The sequence below is a fragment of the Drosophila mauritiana genome, chromosome 2R (assembly GCF_004382145.1).
Source record: "Drosophila mauritiana strain mau12 chromosome 2R, ASM438214v1, whole genome shotgun sequence".
Taxonomy (NCBI): Eukaryota; Metazoa; Arthropoda; class Insecta; order Diptera; family Drosophilidae; genus Drosophila; species Drosophila mauritiana.
The window spans coordinates 15,069,009-15,085,777 of record NC_046668.1 but is presented as its reverse complement, the minus strand read 5'-3'; the positions used below and the strand labels follow the sequence as shown (position 1 = coordinate 15,085,777).

The 16,769-nt window shown below is 42.9% G+C and overlaps 2 protein-coding genes across 3 annotated transcripts in view; one reads left to right on the top strand and one right to left on the bottom strand.

Annotated features, from left to right (window-relative positions):
* The window catches only part of LOC117138561 (putative polypeptide N-acetylgalactosaminyltransferase 9), a 57,091-nt gene that overhangs the window by 31,261 nt on the left and 9,061 nt on the right, over positions 1 to 16,769 (top strand). For both annotated transcript variants that reach the window (XM_033300722.1, XM_033300720.1), the window contains exons 4-6: positions 202 to 570; positions 635 to 799; positions 1,592 to 1,785. In XM_033300722.1, the coding sequence (XP_033156613.1) occupies positions 202 to 570; positions 635 to 799; positions 1,592 to 1,785 (728 nt within the window). The remainder of the gene's footprint in view (positions 1 to 201; positions 571 to 634; positions 800 to 1,591; positions 1,786 to 16,769) is intronic.
* On the bottom strand, positions 6,000 to 8,028 carry LOC117138563 (imaginal disk growth factor 6). Its single transcript, XM_033300723.1, has 3 exons — positions 7,838 to 8,028; positions 6,816 to 7,391; positions 6,000 to 6,753 (listed from the first exon to the last, which is right to left on the bottom strand). The coding sequence occupies exons 1-3, from the start codon at positions 7,965 to 7,967 to the stop codon at positions 6,101 to 6,103; spliced, it is 1,359 nt and encodes a 452-aa protein (XP_033156614.1). The 5' UTR covers positions 7,968 to 8,028; the 3' UTR covers positions 6,000 to 6,100.

Sequence of the window (16,769 nt, the reverse complement as noted above, 5' to 3'; positions counted from 1 at the left end):
TCTGATGATGGCGACTTTTCATGTGCAATGCACCTAGGAGCTGAGTGTTTGTCCTTGTATTTTGTCGTAAATTTCACGCATAACAGAGCTTTATCTTCATCCTGCCGGGTGCTCAGTTTACCTTTGACTCACAATTTGGGTGAAAATATAAAGTAATGCCGACACTTACCATTTTCCTGTTGCCGCTTATTTATTTTGCAGATAGCAAAAAAGTGATTGATCCGCCGGCGAACTTTGAGGAGAATCCTGGCGAGCTGGGAAAACCCGTGCGTCTGCCCAAGGAAATGTCCGACGAGATGAAGAAGGCCGTTGACGATGGCTGGACCAAAAACGCCTTCAATCAATATGTTTCGGATCTCATATCCGTTCATCGAACTCTGCCCGATCCTCGAGATGCCTGGTGCAAGGACGAGGCGCGCTATCTAACCGATCTGCCAAAGACCGATGTCATCATCTGCTTCCACAACGAAGCCTGGACTGTGCTGTTGCGAACAGTTCACTCAGTTCTGGACAGGTCGCCGGAACATCTTATAGGGAAGATTATCCTCGTCGATGACTACAGCGATATGCGTGAGTTTGGACTGATCTTTCCGCATTCTACTTGAGTTCTTATTGTATTATCCTTATACTATAGCTCATTTGAAGAGGCAGCTGGAGGATTACTTTGCCGCCTATCCCAAAGTCCAGATAATCCGTGGCCAAAAGCGAGAGGGTCTGATCCGAGCCCGAATTTTGGGTGCCAACCATGCCAAGTCACCTGTTCTCACCTATTTGGATTCCCACTGCGAGTGCACCGAAGGTGAGTTGGAAATAAGTGAATTAAATATACCGGCTGCCTAAAAGTATACTGCACTTTTTTTCGACCACAACTTTTCCACCTTTCTTTTTTTGGCATTTCCATTTCAATTTGCAATATTGTCAATATGCTAATTGCCCAAATTAAGCTCTTAATTGACTAACCAACTTTTGTTAGCCAGTGTGCTGGTCCATAAAAAATTCAGGTTAAATAAATATTTGAAATATATGTAGATATATGACAGCGTTCGGCCGAATTTAAGAGTTAAACATTCAAACGGCAAATTTGAGTGGCGCGTTAAAGATTCTTTTTCTAACAATCGTTTTTCTGTTAGCTGAGATTTGTCCATTTCCCAACGGATTCACGTCATTTCTCGTTTAATGTCGAGTATACTGCTCTTTGCCTTTGCTCAATTTTGATGGCCATCAAAGGAAATCCGTTGGGACGCACACAATGCCAATAAAACAAGAGCCTAGCTCTAGAAAAATCACTTAATCTTCGGCATTAGGCCGACTCTGTTACCATTTTTGCCTCTCATTTTCTCCTTTTATTAAGCTGATGCCAAAAGACAAAGCATAGAGCTACGAAAAATACAATCAATTTAGTTTATTGGGAAAGTTGACAGATGATTGCCGAAAAGTAAACAAAATCAGCACAAAGTGAAATACATTTTTCTCTTTCGTTGATGGGTGGAAAAAAGCAATTAAACCAGACTGCAAACAAACATTTTTTCCATATTATTTTGATCCCTCTACGATGATTTATGATTTAATATTAAATGGTATCCCTTCGCAGGATGGCTTGAACCGCTTTTGGACCGAATTGCACGTAATTCCACCACGGTCGTGTGTCCCGTTATTGATGTCATTAGCGACGAGACCCTGGAGTACCACTATCGTGATTCTGGCGGAGTTAATGTCGGAGGATTCGATTGGAATCTTCAGTTCAGCTGGCATCCGGTTCCCGAACGTGAGAGGAAGCGCCACAATGTAAGTGAATTTAGAGCTTTACATATTTTACCCGTTCAGCTGTAATTTCTTGCGGTGTAGAAAGGATATTAGGCACCATGGAATGAGTGGTTTTTGTGCGGTTGACTTAAACATACATGACCATTTATACCGCAATGTTTGCTTTTAGTTATGTTTGTTTTACGTTGCCAGGGTTATAGCCATATCCTCCAACTTTGCTTTCTAACTCCATTCGGGCAGTTTTTCCCATCGGAATGCCAAAAACATGAAGCCGCTTAAAGCGCTCGAACGTGACTACAAAAACGGAATGTTTGCCGTGAAAAGGGAATGCGGCTGTCAATACAAACACACACATTCACGTACCAACGGCAAAGTGGGAAACGGAAACAAACACCCATTCTCACGTACAGGCCACAAAAGTGTCGTTCGCAATATGAGCTATTAGAACTAAGAGTCGTTTCCCTCGCGCAGATGAGCTTGCAAATTCATACTCTAGTTGGGCTGAAGTTAGTGGAAAAGTTATAGCCTTGCTTAGTTATGTATGTATACGGGCGGATAGTGGCGAATAGCCGTAAAGCATTCCGCAATTTTTAAAGAGCTATAAAGGCTATAACCGTAAAACAGAGCGTTCTTAAGGTCTATGTGCCCTATTTCTTGGAATAAGAATAATGTGATATATGGACATCATCAAAGTGAATACTAACGAGTAAAAACTGGTCTTTTGAATTTCCATACGATAATTCTAAAATACATCACAATTTCCCGGTATTAATATTTTAATTGTCCCAGGGTTTTTGCACTTCCTTAAAAGTTTAAAAGTTTCCACCTTTCTATCTATCCCTTCAACTTTTTCACAGAGCACTTTCTTATTTTATGACCACCTGCGCCCAACACGTACAAACTTTTCCCATACACTGACAAGCAATTAGATACTCCCGCGCTTGTTGAAGGGGGCAAAAGGAGCTTCACAAATGGCCATTCGAAACTGTCGATGGGTTTTCAGATCCGTCGACAGCTGCTGCCGCATGTGTAAAAGCGGGTGAAAGTCCTGCTGCTTGCCAAAGCCGTTTTCCGCTTTTCACCTGGCATACATACAGAGGTAAAATGCAGGCCGTTTCAATTTACTATTTGTTTAACGCTTTAATTAAAAGTTCATAATTACACCGTGCTCTCCCTTGATTCTTGTGTGCGAATTGCCTTAATACCCGGCGTATGGAGGCGATATATTACGCATACGCCGCCTGTGGCAAGGCCACAAATTGCAAATGGCTGAGGAGTAGGAGCGAGGGGAGCGAAAAAACGGTCCATGACACTGCAATTAAAAGCCAAAAATGTTAACAGCAAATTTTCGTCGTCGGTTCCTTCGTTTCCGTTTCAGTTTCTGTTGCATCGCCGTTTTGCGGCGTAAATATCTGGCATAATTGTTTTTACAAGCGCCAGGGGGATTTATGGCAGGATTGTTGCCGAAAAATCCCAGCGCAGGCCGGAATTGTTGCTGCTTCCTGGCAGCATGCGGCGTGGTAAATTCTGTCTCCATCCTCGCCTCAAGTTGCACTTAGCAGCTAAATCAAGTAAAGCATTTCCCGTCTGCAGCAACATTGGCAATTTGCCGACCGACCGGCGGAAGGCAACTGCTGCTGGAACGCATAAATGTTCTTCCCCGCCATGTGTGTGTGTGTATGTGTGTGTGTGCTTTTCCGAGGGAGAAGATAATGGGCAACGCGGAGAATTTTCCATTTTCCTTCTCCTGCACACGAAAAGTGAAAAGTTGTTGCTTTAAAATGTAGGTTAAAGTGGCTGCGACAAGAAAATGTTTAAGCTATGCTCTCAACCGATTGCTAATTTCTAATATCTATTTGAGCTATGCCACGCCAGGTGGCACAAACAAAGCTCAACTGCTGGGGATATAAACTCCATCCCCCTTTCGAGGGATTTTCGGCTGCCGACGGGCACAGATGTTGACAGTCCCAAAGCTGCCTGAACGAAAATCCTTCCAGCAACTTCTGATGTCTGTCCAAAGTTGCTTAACTTGTTACGAGTTGCCAGCAGCAGTGAAGCAACAGCAACAGCAACAATAATCAGACTAGCATGGGGAATCAAAAATACATATTCGTTATGGCCAGTGCCATTTCCCCTGCACTCAAAGTTGCTACTTCAGCTTTTGTTTGTATTTCCTTGGCGGATCCTGATGCTGCTGCAAGGTAAAAGTTGTGCTGCTTTCAGCTGGCAGCATATACATATATTTTTATATTCCATCGCAAAATCCTCGCATTGGATTGGCAAAGGAGCTTGTGAACTCGGCTAATGGCCTCCCTTTCCATCAGCAAATCAATCAAATCCAATTTTATAAAGAAAAATTCCTCCAAATCTGTCGCAGCTAATCATCTCCGAAGGCTTTCTTAAGTGGTGAATTTTCGTTGAAATATTATTCATAATTTTTTTCTTGCCAACGGATTTAAAGTCGGATAAAATCACAGCTTTATACTAATATCCAATAAAATGTTATGTATTTTTTCATTTTCACCATATTGGCCGACTCAAAGCTATGTATATTTATAAATTTAAATATTCCCGAAACCACTGCACATAACATGAAAATTAATTCGCTTGGTTGGCAGAACACCGCAGGCTTCCATATATACGAACATTTGTATGTGGCAGAGCAGTGAAAACTAATCCCCGCAACGAGAAAAAAATCTGGAATAAAACTACGGGTGCAAAAAATTCTCATAGAGCAGATCTCAGGGGGCGGGAGGTAGTTGGCTGCTGTGCGAAGGGCGCTGAAATACTAATCCAATTATTTTAGTATAAAGAGTAGCAGAAGCGGCAGCATCAGCAGCAGCAGCAGGAGCAGATATAGTAAAAACTTATTTGATAGCGTGGCCAGGGCGTATGCGCAATATGCGTGCTGCAGGAGCCAAAGGCAAACGCACACAGAGCACTCATACGCAATGTTGGCCAAAGCGTTTAACTGTACATAGAGAGGCCAAATATACATAAAGAAGAGTATGCCTGAAGTGCCAAATCCTCGCAGCACGCGCTCTCCATTCCTCCCTCTTGATAACCATATATGGTATATCCCTACTTGTATCTGAGCCGAAATACAGGAGGACTTCTGTAACCTGAACGTGAGTCGAATTTTCGGTGTAACTAGAAATTTATTGGAAATTGATAGACTTTAGCGTTTAGAGGGTAGTATAATGCAAAAAATATCAAAATTATATATCCTCCATTTATATATGCATTTTTTTTAAAGTAGAATCTAAACATCTTAGCAAAATTGTTGATTGTTGAGTGCCTTGTTCTTCCGCCATTACACAGTAAAGTTTTTATGTTCGCCCCATAGAAGCTCTTCCGTAAATAGGAAATTGTGGGCAAAGTTTAGCTTAAAAAACTGTTTAGGCTGTCGTCGTGGCTCGTCGCTTCCAATCCCAACCTGCCGTATATATGTGCATGTGAAATGGGGCCTGTGTGGGAAAGGTAAATGCTTTCTAATACCCCAGGAGATGATGTGAAATGGGAAAGTGGTTGGATTGGGGGGTTGAAGGACTAAAGATAGAGCTGCTGCTCTCATCACGTTTCATTTCATTTCTTTCGTTCGTTCGGATTGTTGGGTCCCATTCGAGAGCCTTTTTGTGCCTTTGTCTGCCAGTGGTTGTAGTTGTGAAATCGTGCATAGCACAGAGCTATAGCTTACGAGTTCCGGATGTGTAATACGCTGCGTATGCGAAATTTTCGACGTTTTCGCTTCAATGACAAATGTTGAGCAGTCAATTTGGAGCTTTCGTTGCCAGCTTCGTTGGGTTGGGTACTCGATGCTCGGGGGTGTTAGCCACTCTGGTTGCTTTAATAATGAAGCCGATTAAGTATTTTCTGTCAAAGTCAATTGGATTCCGGCTATTCATCAGAGCATAAACAGCATTGGCGCACAAGCCACAGCGAATGCCTAAATATTCCCCTGGGACTTCTGATTGTGTTATTTATGAACAGCGTGTCGGAAATTATTGCTGTATTGAAACGCACAATCGATACATAAAATTGCGTAACCAAGAAGATGCGATAGCCAAGTTTATATTTGGAACATGAATTCGGTATCGAATCAATAATTATTTGCCAAATTCAAAATGAATATTATATTTGGAATTTGTATGCCAAACTCCACAGTAGCACATAACTGATATATGTAAATTAACCCAAGCATGTTTCCTTTGACACCCAAAAATGAACTGAAACCATTATGTGTTCTGGGGCACTTTATGACATTACAAATATAAATGGGACAAATATTTCTTGATCAAGCATTTTCCTCACATGGTCAGTTATACATAAATCAAATTTAGTTGGTCAGACGGTACTTAACGGCCCTCAGGATGGGGTACTTCTCGTTGGTGCAGAGTCCTCGGAAATCGTCGTAGGACAGGTCGAATAGCGCGACTCCACCCAGATTTTCGGTGCGCACATAGCCGGCCTTATCGGCGGCGGTATCGGGATCCTCGAAGCTCACCCAGATGCCATTGTCGCCCTTCTTATCGGCTGCCCTGTAGGCATAAGAGCCGAAACGCTTGGCGGGATCCTGAACCTTGATCAGCGGAGCATTGGCGCCCTTTGAATAGGCGTTGTTCTGGTTGGGCAGCAGGGCGCAGACCTCTGGCCAGCTGTAGATGCCAGGCACCTGAGTGTTTCCGCCCACTGGAGCCTCGTCCTTGACATCCTTCACCGGGGGAACACCAGTGTCGCCAGAGTCATCGGTCAGTTTCCATGGGCGACCGTAGGTGGCCACGCCCACATTGATCTTGCTGGCGGGACAGCTGTTGCGCAACCAGTACTTAACCTGAGCAGCCACATTGAACTCGGGATTGCGTTCGCTCAGTTCAAAAATGGGTGCGGCATAGTCGGCCACTTCGGGATTACGCTGGGGTGTGAAGAAATCGAAGGCACCCAGATTCACAAAGTCCAAATAGTTGACCACAGCGGGAATGTCGTAGAACACTGAGGTGATAGAAACCATTTTAAAATGTAAATCTCTAGACATTGCGAGTGGGAATACTAACGGGATGAGTTCACATTGGGCAGAACAGTGGTGGAGAGCAGCAGGTTGTCCGGACGGAAGGCGTTCTTAACATCGCGGAGCAGAGCGGTGAACTGCTCCTTGTGCTCCTCGGACTTCTCATCGACGATGGAGTCGCCGGAGAAGACCTTCTTGAAGCCCTTCCACAGGCTGCCAATTCCACTGTGCACCTTCTTCGGCTTGTTCTTGGGGAACTGCCAGGCGACATCCAAGCCATCGAATCCGTAGGTCTTCACCAGCGAGTAGACGGTGTTCACGAAACGTGTGCGACCTGTGGGGCTCTCCAGCAGCTCGAGGTACTTGTTGGGCAGCTCCTTGGCGTCCTTGTCCAGCTCAATGTCCTTGTCACCACCCACACTCAGCAGGATCTTGACATTGGGGTACTTGCGCTTCAAGCGGGTCACCGTGCGGTACAGTCCCTTGCCCAAATCCAAATCCAACTGCTGGTTCAGACTCACCGCCTTGTGCGAATCGCGCTCGATTCCGGCGTAGCCATAGATCAGATAGTCGCAGAATTGCAGAGCCGGTTCCAGTTCATCGATCACCAGCTTGCCCAGACCTAGATTAAGAGCGGATTCGAAGATTAGGTGGAGGGATTTACGCACTGGGAAAACCCTAGGCTTTGTCTAATAGTGTCATCATCATCATTAAATACATAGTTTATGTTATCTATTTTAAAATAAATTAAAACTTCTTTCCTGTAGCACACCGTTTTTTGTTGCAATTTAAAAGCTTTTAGTTATGCCAATTATTTTAGATTTACGACCAGTCTCGGTGAGATTTACTTTTCGATTATCGCTTCCACACTCGACCCAAATTGCAAACAAACTAAACAAATCGAGTTCCGAGTATTTGTTGATAAGCCTAGTCGTTGTTTTCGATTTCGTTTTCTTTTTTTTTTTGCTTTTTCTAATTAGCAACTTCCACTGGAGGTTATATAATATTTTAGAGTGCAAAGTGTATTACAAAGTAACTAAAATCATGTATTGCGCGGAATATACCCACCTTCCTTGACAAAACTGGCGGAATCGTAGTAGCAGACCAGGTGCTTCTTGGGCACCTGCGGAGGTCCCACCTTGGAGGCCTGAATGCTGGCCAGGCACAGCGAAACGATCGCTAGGGCTTTAATGATCATCTTTGATACGCGGATTTCACTTGATTCCGTTGAGTTGTGCGCCGCTCAAGTGTCGACTGGGAACTGAAACTGGGGCTTTACTTCGCATCCCAGCTTGTCGAAGGTTGAGACGTGGTCGTCATTGTTGTTCTTGTTATTTTTTTTTTTTTTTGCTGTTGTGGGTTGAGAGCAAAGTGTGAGCTGATAAACAAAGCTAAGCTCGGACGCGATCATTAGAAATAAATACAGTGGAGATTGAATAAGATAAACTACTGCTAATTGCTCATTTCAAATAAATACTTTTTTTATGCTTATTTTTCTACTCACCAAACTATAAAATTTAAAAAAATTTATTTCACATTTCACTCATCTTGAATGACAGTTTAATAGGCCTTAACTGGTTTAAACTTCTTTGCAAGAGTAGACTTGTACATGTAATTCTTCCTTCAAAGCTTGTTTCCACTGTATTAATTCCAGTACTTTTGTGTGGGCTTCGCACAAACATATTTAAATTTTTACGACTTAGATGTCGACAAATTTTATTTTTGCTTCTTTTTCCTCAACTCACTTATCATTGGTTTGTTTTCTTTTCTTGTTTGCTGCTGCTCATGAATTTTTTTTGCCTCGGCATCGCCAAATTCGAGCTTTTAGGCTACAGCTGCTCCGCTGTTATCAATTCCCGACCTCGATTTGGGGTTTTTGTTCTGAACCCTAAGCCTGGGCTTCTCGTTTCCAGTCTCTTCTTTGTTTCCCCCAGTTTCCTTCTTGTTGATTTTGGCATAATTCTTGTGTTTGCTTGCCCTAATCGCTGTTCAATCCACTCGCCTCCTCTTTGTTCTGAATCTCTTTTGGTCACACATGCTGATTTCCAGGTTCTGCATTTAAAAAAATGGAGTACTAGTAAAAATGTATAGTAATATTATTATATTTCTCGCCTCATTAAAAAATTAAAAATTCTTGTTATCGTGTTTTTTTCTACACTTTTTAAAGCTATTTTAAAAATAAATGTAAGAACCCTAAAATTGTTACTATCTTAAAAATGGCGTGTTTAGCTTATTTTTATGATTTGAAAACGAGTTGAATTTTTGTTTCAGTGTTGGACATGTCTTCTCTTTTTTAATAATTCATGCTTTTGAAGTGGAGTGTGTGCTCCATCGATTTCAGTTACTTAGTACGTGTTGCCCTTTCTAGTTTTTCAAGTATGTAACTTGAGGAATTGTTTTTTAGAATTCATGGACATGTGTATGTATGTATATGGAGTGTTACATCGCAGGGCAAATGGAATTGACATTCAATTTTTACATCTCCCTTCGGTTTATTTGAATTTAGGAAGAAGTCTGTTGGTCTGGCACTCAATTATTTTTGCTGCAATTTCAATTTTTTACATTATCAATTAACAGTCTTGATTTGATCTCTTTTTGCCGGCTTTTGTGGGTGTTAATTCACGGAAAGTGAGTGAAAAAATCGGGGTTAAGCTTTAGCTTCGAAAAACCAATCACATGCACGAGCGCTTTTGGCCGAATTAAATAAATAAAAACGCAGGGTCGTGGAAAAAAGGTTTCATTTTAGGTCGCAGGAGTTTTCCCAGTCTTTTTTTGTCGTCGTCTAATTTTTACGGAAGCTTTTTCTTTTTTCGCCTAACGCATTTTGGTTAATTAATTTTCGCCATGCGCTTTTCGCTCAGTCAGCGCCAGCGGAATATTACTTACACATTTTCCTTGTAGTCCGCATAATTACGTGCACGTTTAACTTTTAATTGAAATGTTGTAACAAGAGTTGATGGTTGAGATAGGAGGTGGGGGTGGAAAATGAAGGAAAATATGGCAAAATATGGCAAAAAAGGGGTTTTCTGCGGAGAGCTGAGTGGAACTAGGGCCCGGGGCCTGAGGGCTTGTCATGGCAATTTATAAAATTTCTTCCCGCTTGCCCCTTTTCCGCTACCCCCACCCCCTTCGCTAGCCTGCTGTTCTGTCTATAATTCAGTTTATTATATCGAGCTGAAAGCCGGTGCTCTTTAATTAAAAGCGGAGCCAGCAGACACACTCACACACGTTTGCATTTGATATTTATGAGCGACCCCGAAGTATGATACACTTTTGTGGATTGAAGCGAGACCGCTTGGCAGATGGCCAGCAGTGTGTTGCCTGCTTTTTGGCCGGTATTAATAATATTCCAAAAATATTATGAGAATAGCCACTGAAGGCGGCTATAACTAGCCAGTCAGCAGGGAGGAGAAAGGGTGAGCCATGCATGTACGATAGAACTTCTTGTGAAAGATAAGCAGGCATTTATGTTATATGATTTAAATGGTATTTTAGTGTTTTTCCTCTCCATTTTAAATTATTTGTATTTCTGAGATAGTAGCTGGGCTTAGGAAGAAAGTAATAGCATTTAAAACTGTATATGGTTCTGAGAACAGACATATCTATCGAATTTCAACTGTATCGCCTCTCAAACTCTGCGTCTTTTTACCCAGCATATCCCTGCATATTAAGCCCTGGGCATAGGGCAAAAACCAGCACACACCAGTAAACAGAGAAAACTTTGTTGGCTGCTCGTTTGTTTCCCCTACCCCTATCCCTACCCTTAACCCATGATAGCAGGAAAACCGCAGCAAGTGCAACAGCAGCAGGAGCAGCAACAAGATCGCTTCGCAATTTTGCCTCGTACTTTGCGAGTGTATTAATTTGCACCCAATGCCGAGGCACAACAGAAAATTTTTCCCAGGGGGATAAAAACCCCGAAAACCCGAGACTAACGACCATTTCGATGGGCTTCGGGGGCGTGGCCGGAGTGATTTGTGGCTGTATAAGACAGATGGTGACCAGGGATGGCCGATGGCATACGATGAGATGCAGATTGAAGCTCTTGCCGAAAGCGAAGCAATTTTCGGCTCAGTTCATTTCGGGTAACTAATTGGGCCAAAGTGCATTTGTGGCCTGCAATTTTCCAGCCCTGGCCCTCACAACATATGCAAATCACTCACTCAGCCGCACACGAAATACACACTTTCATATATGTATGTTCGTATGGTTGTATATATTTACGTAAAGCAGCAGGGAAACGTATCCTGTGCATGAAAGTCAGCTTACGTGGCGCATGATTTATTAAAAAACGCTCGTAAAAATGCACAGCACACTCAACGATCACGAAAAAAAGCAAGAAGGAATTCTATAGTCAGTGTATCGACTATCAGATACCCTTCACTCAGTCGGCGGAAGAGTGGCGATTGCACTCGAGCTCCACCTAGCGGCGGTCACATAATTGCCAATTGCTTGCATCTATGTTGACATTGATAAGAAAACGATTTACCATCTAAGTTCATACGGACGGACCAGATACACTTTAAAAGATCTGAAACGAATATACCCTTTCACTCTACGAAAAGCGGGTATAAATAGAGGGGCGTTGGAAAAAAGAAGCACAACACATCAAAGGCAGAGCAGCAACAGTATGATATCACCCACTATGCCGCTGCTGCAAAAATGCATGAAAAATAACTATGGAAATAAGCAGAGGCAGAGGCACAGGAAGTGAAAGAAGCACTAACAACAGAAGCACTAAAAATAGATATGAAATTTTTAAAGCTTCCACAGCAACTCTTAACCCGTTGCAGGCACAGTCGTTTTCCTGCCACCCGCCCCCTTGCCCCATTCCACGCCCCCCTCAAGCAAACACTTAGTCGCGGATGATGAGAGTTGTGGGCGTGGCGTGGCACATACATATAGAAGGACGATCGGCTGCGAGCCAAATTTTTCAGACCATCCATCAACTGTCAGCGTCGGGTTCATTTTTAAGCAATTTTCGCAAACGATGCGAGGGCCAAAACTCATGCCACTCCGAATGGGGTGCATGCACAATATATGAAGAGTGGAAATAACTATTCCATCTAAGCTCGAACATAAAACTGCATGAATAAGAAAATATAAAAAAAAGGAAGAGTATTGTATTTTTAACGAAGATTGCTCACATCCTGGTTTTTCAGAATGTTTTAATGTATAAAATTGAAAACAGCATCTTTCGGTACAGATACAGTTGTTTTTCAAGCGAGAACTTAATGTATCTGTTGTCTGATTGTATCTACAACTTTTTTTAAGTGCACATCCATAGAATTTAGGCAAAGCTGCTTTTCTCAGCCGCAGTCGCTCGTCGCTATCAGGAGCTGCATATCCTGCATCCTCGTTTCCCTCGTGGTGGTCAGGCAATCGGAAGCGACAGGCCATGTTTGGTTTTCATCGCCAGTTGCCGGCAGCGCAATTTCGTATTATTAATTAGCTGCCATTCCATCCAGAGCAGTGGTGGAGCGGGGGAGCGGAGGAGCAGAGCCACTATGTCGTCATGTCCGTGGCACATTTGTTCTGGTTAGCGGCGGTGGACTATAAACTCTGGTTGCGGGATCCTGGCCAGTGCCAACAGCAAATTGCCATTTAACCCAATCCAAACGGGCACAAACTGGGCTTCATTTGCATAGCGTCATTTTTGGGAAATATGTCTTAAGCCCCATTTACAGCAACTAATGGATGTGGGGCATTCTAAATGACATTCGCGAAATGATAAATGTGAGAGAATTAGGGGCGCGTTTGTTGTCTTTTTTGCATTTGGTTGTGCGGAAGGATTTGGTGAGAAAACCTGCTGTTTAAGCGAACAAAGTAAAACTGGAATAAAAACTAACACAATTTATATATCTCGTAAAAACTTTCTTATTCAATTGGGATTGTTAAACCAAGCAAATACAGATACATCAGCTTTGCTAGACCCATTAAAATCTACATAACTGCTTAGGGAATGCATGTAAATGGGTCGCAGTAAGTGAGCCATCTGCATTTTGTTAACTGCTAATAGGTGCATATTTTCCGGCAATCGCCGTACCGTCAAATTGCATGCATAATTTATGCAGGACTTGAGACCAGCGTCCATATTCGCTCATCAACTGGATGTAAGCACGTACTTGGAGGGCAACCAAGGGCCGCCCAACCATTTCCCAGCCAACTTTCCCATCTATCAAGCATCCATCTGCCCAGCTGCCATGCAAATTGGGCACGCGTTTCGCATAACCAAAAATTACACTTTCATCAAGTTTCGGTTGAGTCCTTGGAAGTGGGGGAATTAAGAGGTGGAAAATGGGAGGTTACTGCCCACGGATGCGGACAAGGCCAAAGGTAAACGTGGTCCTTACTTTGGGATAATGGTATAATATTCAGCTTAGAGGCAAATACGCATGCACCTAGGAAAAAATTAACTTTTACCAAGATGAAACAGTACTCTCTTGTGGCTTAAGAATCATACAAGAGAGGAATTTAAATGAAGCCATTAGAAAATATGAAAATTACCATCTAATACTGGCGACACGTGTAAATTTTTTGGCCATTTATTTCGCTGTGTAGCCAACTTTCGCGAGCTTAAGAGCTTAAATAACATCAGAACAAATTAAATAAGCGTGGATTTTCGGCTCGTCCTTGGCTGGGTCAAGCACGTGCTGTTGGCCAGGCTTCTGCCATTTTGACAGCGTAATTTAGTAATGTCCTGGGGACGGCTAAGTTGAAGGTTTCAAGTGGACTGCTTGCCAGCCTGCCTTCCTGCCTGCCGGCGAGCATTTGGCATTTTCTTTTAATTTTCCAACAGTTAAGCCGCCCTCCGTCTTGCGCGTTTCTCGCCACCAGATTTTACTGCTTAATACGCAAAGTTGCACTTTGGTTTTTATTGCACTTGGTCCAGGGGATCTGCCGACGGCTCCAGGACCTTTGTGCCAGGATGCGCTGCGTTGTAAAAACGTACAAAGTTTTGTGCACGCGCTTTCGCGCCTGAAAATCGCTGCTGCGTTTTATTGCAGCCCCTTTGTTGCCATGAGCGCCACGAAAGAGGGGTACCGAAAGGATTTAGGTAAATGGAAACGGTGGGGGACTTAATTCCGCTTTTATAGTTGCAAATCCTTTCTTGGAACTTTGCCAAGCTGACATTCAGCGAAACTAAGCATCGATAGCTTTCAAGGGCGCACGGCGAGTTATCTGCTTTTCTTAAAGTTTAAAATTAAAAAAATTATAGTATACACTGGGAATTTAACTTGAAATCACGGCTTAACACTAAATCTGCTACGCCCCTGACTTTTTATCATCCTCCTTAACACGCTGATGGTATTGTTTAAGGGGCTTGTGGAGGGGACTTGGGGCGGTTAAGCATTTGCTAACAGTCCAGTGAACCGGTAATCAAAGCAAAATCAGCAAAGCACTGAAACAACTTTTTTATGCTAATTTGTACCACACCTTAACCCCCCGTTCCCCGTACACGTGGGGCTGTATGCGGGTGTATGTGTGCGTGTGTTTGTTCGCTACATTAAACATTTAAATGCGTTTTTAAGCAGCCAGATTTCCGAGGAGTCAAAGGAACGGATGGGACTTGCAGCACTCGAGCAATAAGCCAAACTGTAGCTCCCGAATAGATCCATGCAGATGCAGGGCTACTTATACCGAATCCACTTCCATTTCCGCTTCCGCTGCTCTTCAGTCAGCCGCCCATTGACCTGAAGCACTCCTCAACTATTAACTTTGGCCAAGATTGCGACTTTTTGGTGCTTGGCTCGAAATGCAAATAGCAACTCGGGCGTATGAAGCTCTCAAGTTGGCCCCGCTAAGTTGCCACTTTGCCACCGTCTCACAGATACTGCCTGTGTACTGTATCCTGTATCCTTGTATCCTGGCTCCAAGCCTCCATGTACCCGCGCGTGTGTGTGTGTGTGTATGGGTGTTTGCGGTGCCGCCTCCTTTGGGGGCGTGGTGCGGCACAGGCACTTGTCAAAGTCAACTTCACGTTATGTCAAGCAGCGTTATATTCATTTTTTCCGCGCGTGGCTGTCTTGCTTCCTACCGACAACGTCTTCTTTATTTTTTTTTTTCGAGCATTACAAATAGCAGCGTACAGGGTAGCAGAGGGTATATAATTTGGCTAACATATGTATTTGGAAACTATTTTTATTCATAATAATTGTGGAATCTAGAGTAAAGAGGATAATAATACTTCTCTGCTGCAAGTATGCCAATTATTTACAGGGTATCTTCTCCCTGGCATCCCCTAGGTGTTGCATTTTTTAAACATTATCATCGCCTGCTACCCCCTGGCCCGCTGCCTGCTGTGCGCTAAGAGACCCATCGGCACTTGGTGCGTGCCCGGGGGGAATCCAGAGCGCCTCGTTCCTAAGACATCCGAGAACCAGCCAGTCGAAAGGCTCCACTGACATTTACGATATTCCTGGGCATATTTTTTTTTTGGTCGCCTCCTGCCGCTCGACGTGACTGTTTTATTTGATGTTAATGTGGATACGCTGATGCGCCACTCCCACATTCACCTCCGCTAAAGAGGTTTTACGGCTGAAGGACGCCGGGTGGTTGGGTTTTCTCAGGCGTCTTGGCTTGAAAGCCACAGCAGGTTAGCACATTATTCACAAAGCCAGGCCTTTAAAACCGAACCGCATTCTGAGGTTTCGCTTGCTTAATTTGCGGTTGAATCGGTCCTCGAAGGGCGGACGACAACCCTGTGAGAAGCGCCCCTCATTTCTCATCATAAAGTGTGTCACACACTTTAACCATTATGAATGCCCGGTGATTTATTTTGATATCCAAATTGCCAAGCGAAAGAGAAATGTGCTGGAGTTACTTTTGACATTTTGTCATTTTAAGCTCTATTTCGCAGCCTGGGAAATTTGTTTTATTCCTTCGCTTGTTGTTTATATGAGATGCTCTCGAATAATTGATTGTTCGTGGCCAGGAATTTTTATTTAAGCTCCTGGCTCTGCCACGTTACGCAAAGTTACGCAAAGTGGCCTTGTGGCAGGATTAGAGGTAAAAAATATACTCCCCCAAAAGGAAAGCAACGTGAACAAAAGGGCTTACTGAAAATTTATTTCGAAAATTCATTGTGTACTTTGCGGTCTTATTGGTTGATTTAAAAATACTTTGTCCGCTTAAATACGCAATTGATTGATTTAAACGTGCGATCAAAGGTTTGCTTAAAACAAACAATTAAAAACGCAATTAATTGCCACTTTGTTTATAAATGGTACAAAAAATAGCTTTTCATGCGTAAATAAAATGCAGTCCTTGTGGAATGTTATTTAAATAATTAAAACTATATTATTTGCTTATAATTATTTTTTTTGCTATATAAAATCTAAGATTCGGTTTAGAATCTATAAATTTAAAATTATTTAGTTGCGGTTGCAATTCAAAATTTATTTGCCAATTTTCTTTGGTTCCTGCCACGATTTTCATTTTTATTTTCCGCCCCCTTCAAACGCCACATGACACGGCCATAAAAATTGCGTTTATTTGCCCGCTTTTAAATCATTTAAGCTGCATTATATGCAGCCAACGGCAAACACACACAAATGCGGGCCAACAGGAAAATGGGAAAACGTGGGTGCGAGGGCTTGGAAAAGCGAAAAGTTCTGCCGCGTTGTTTGCACAAACAGCAAGTGCAACTGCAGCAGCGGCGGCAGCACGCTTCACTCATATTTTCGTGTATATTTATTTATTCAGCTCTGCATTTTATTTCATTTCAGTTTATTCCCGTTATGGAGAAACTTTTTTTGTTTTTTTTTTCAATACATATACAAATATATATATGTATATAGTGTTTGTGCCTTTTACTTCCATTTCCCGAGCGGAGAAAACGGAAAGCAAAAGCGGATACACACACAGGAAAAGCGTAAAAAAAAAGAACAGAACCGAAGCTTGTTTGGGTAATAACAACAAAAGAAATCTTTTTTACACTCGCATGCAGAAAACCACGACTTCGACCCCCCGGAACCACCTTGAAGCTTTTCACTTTTGC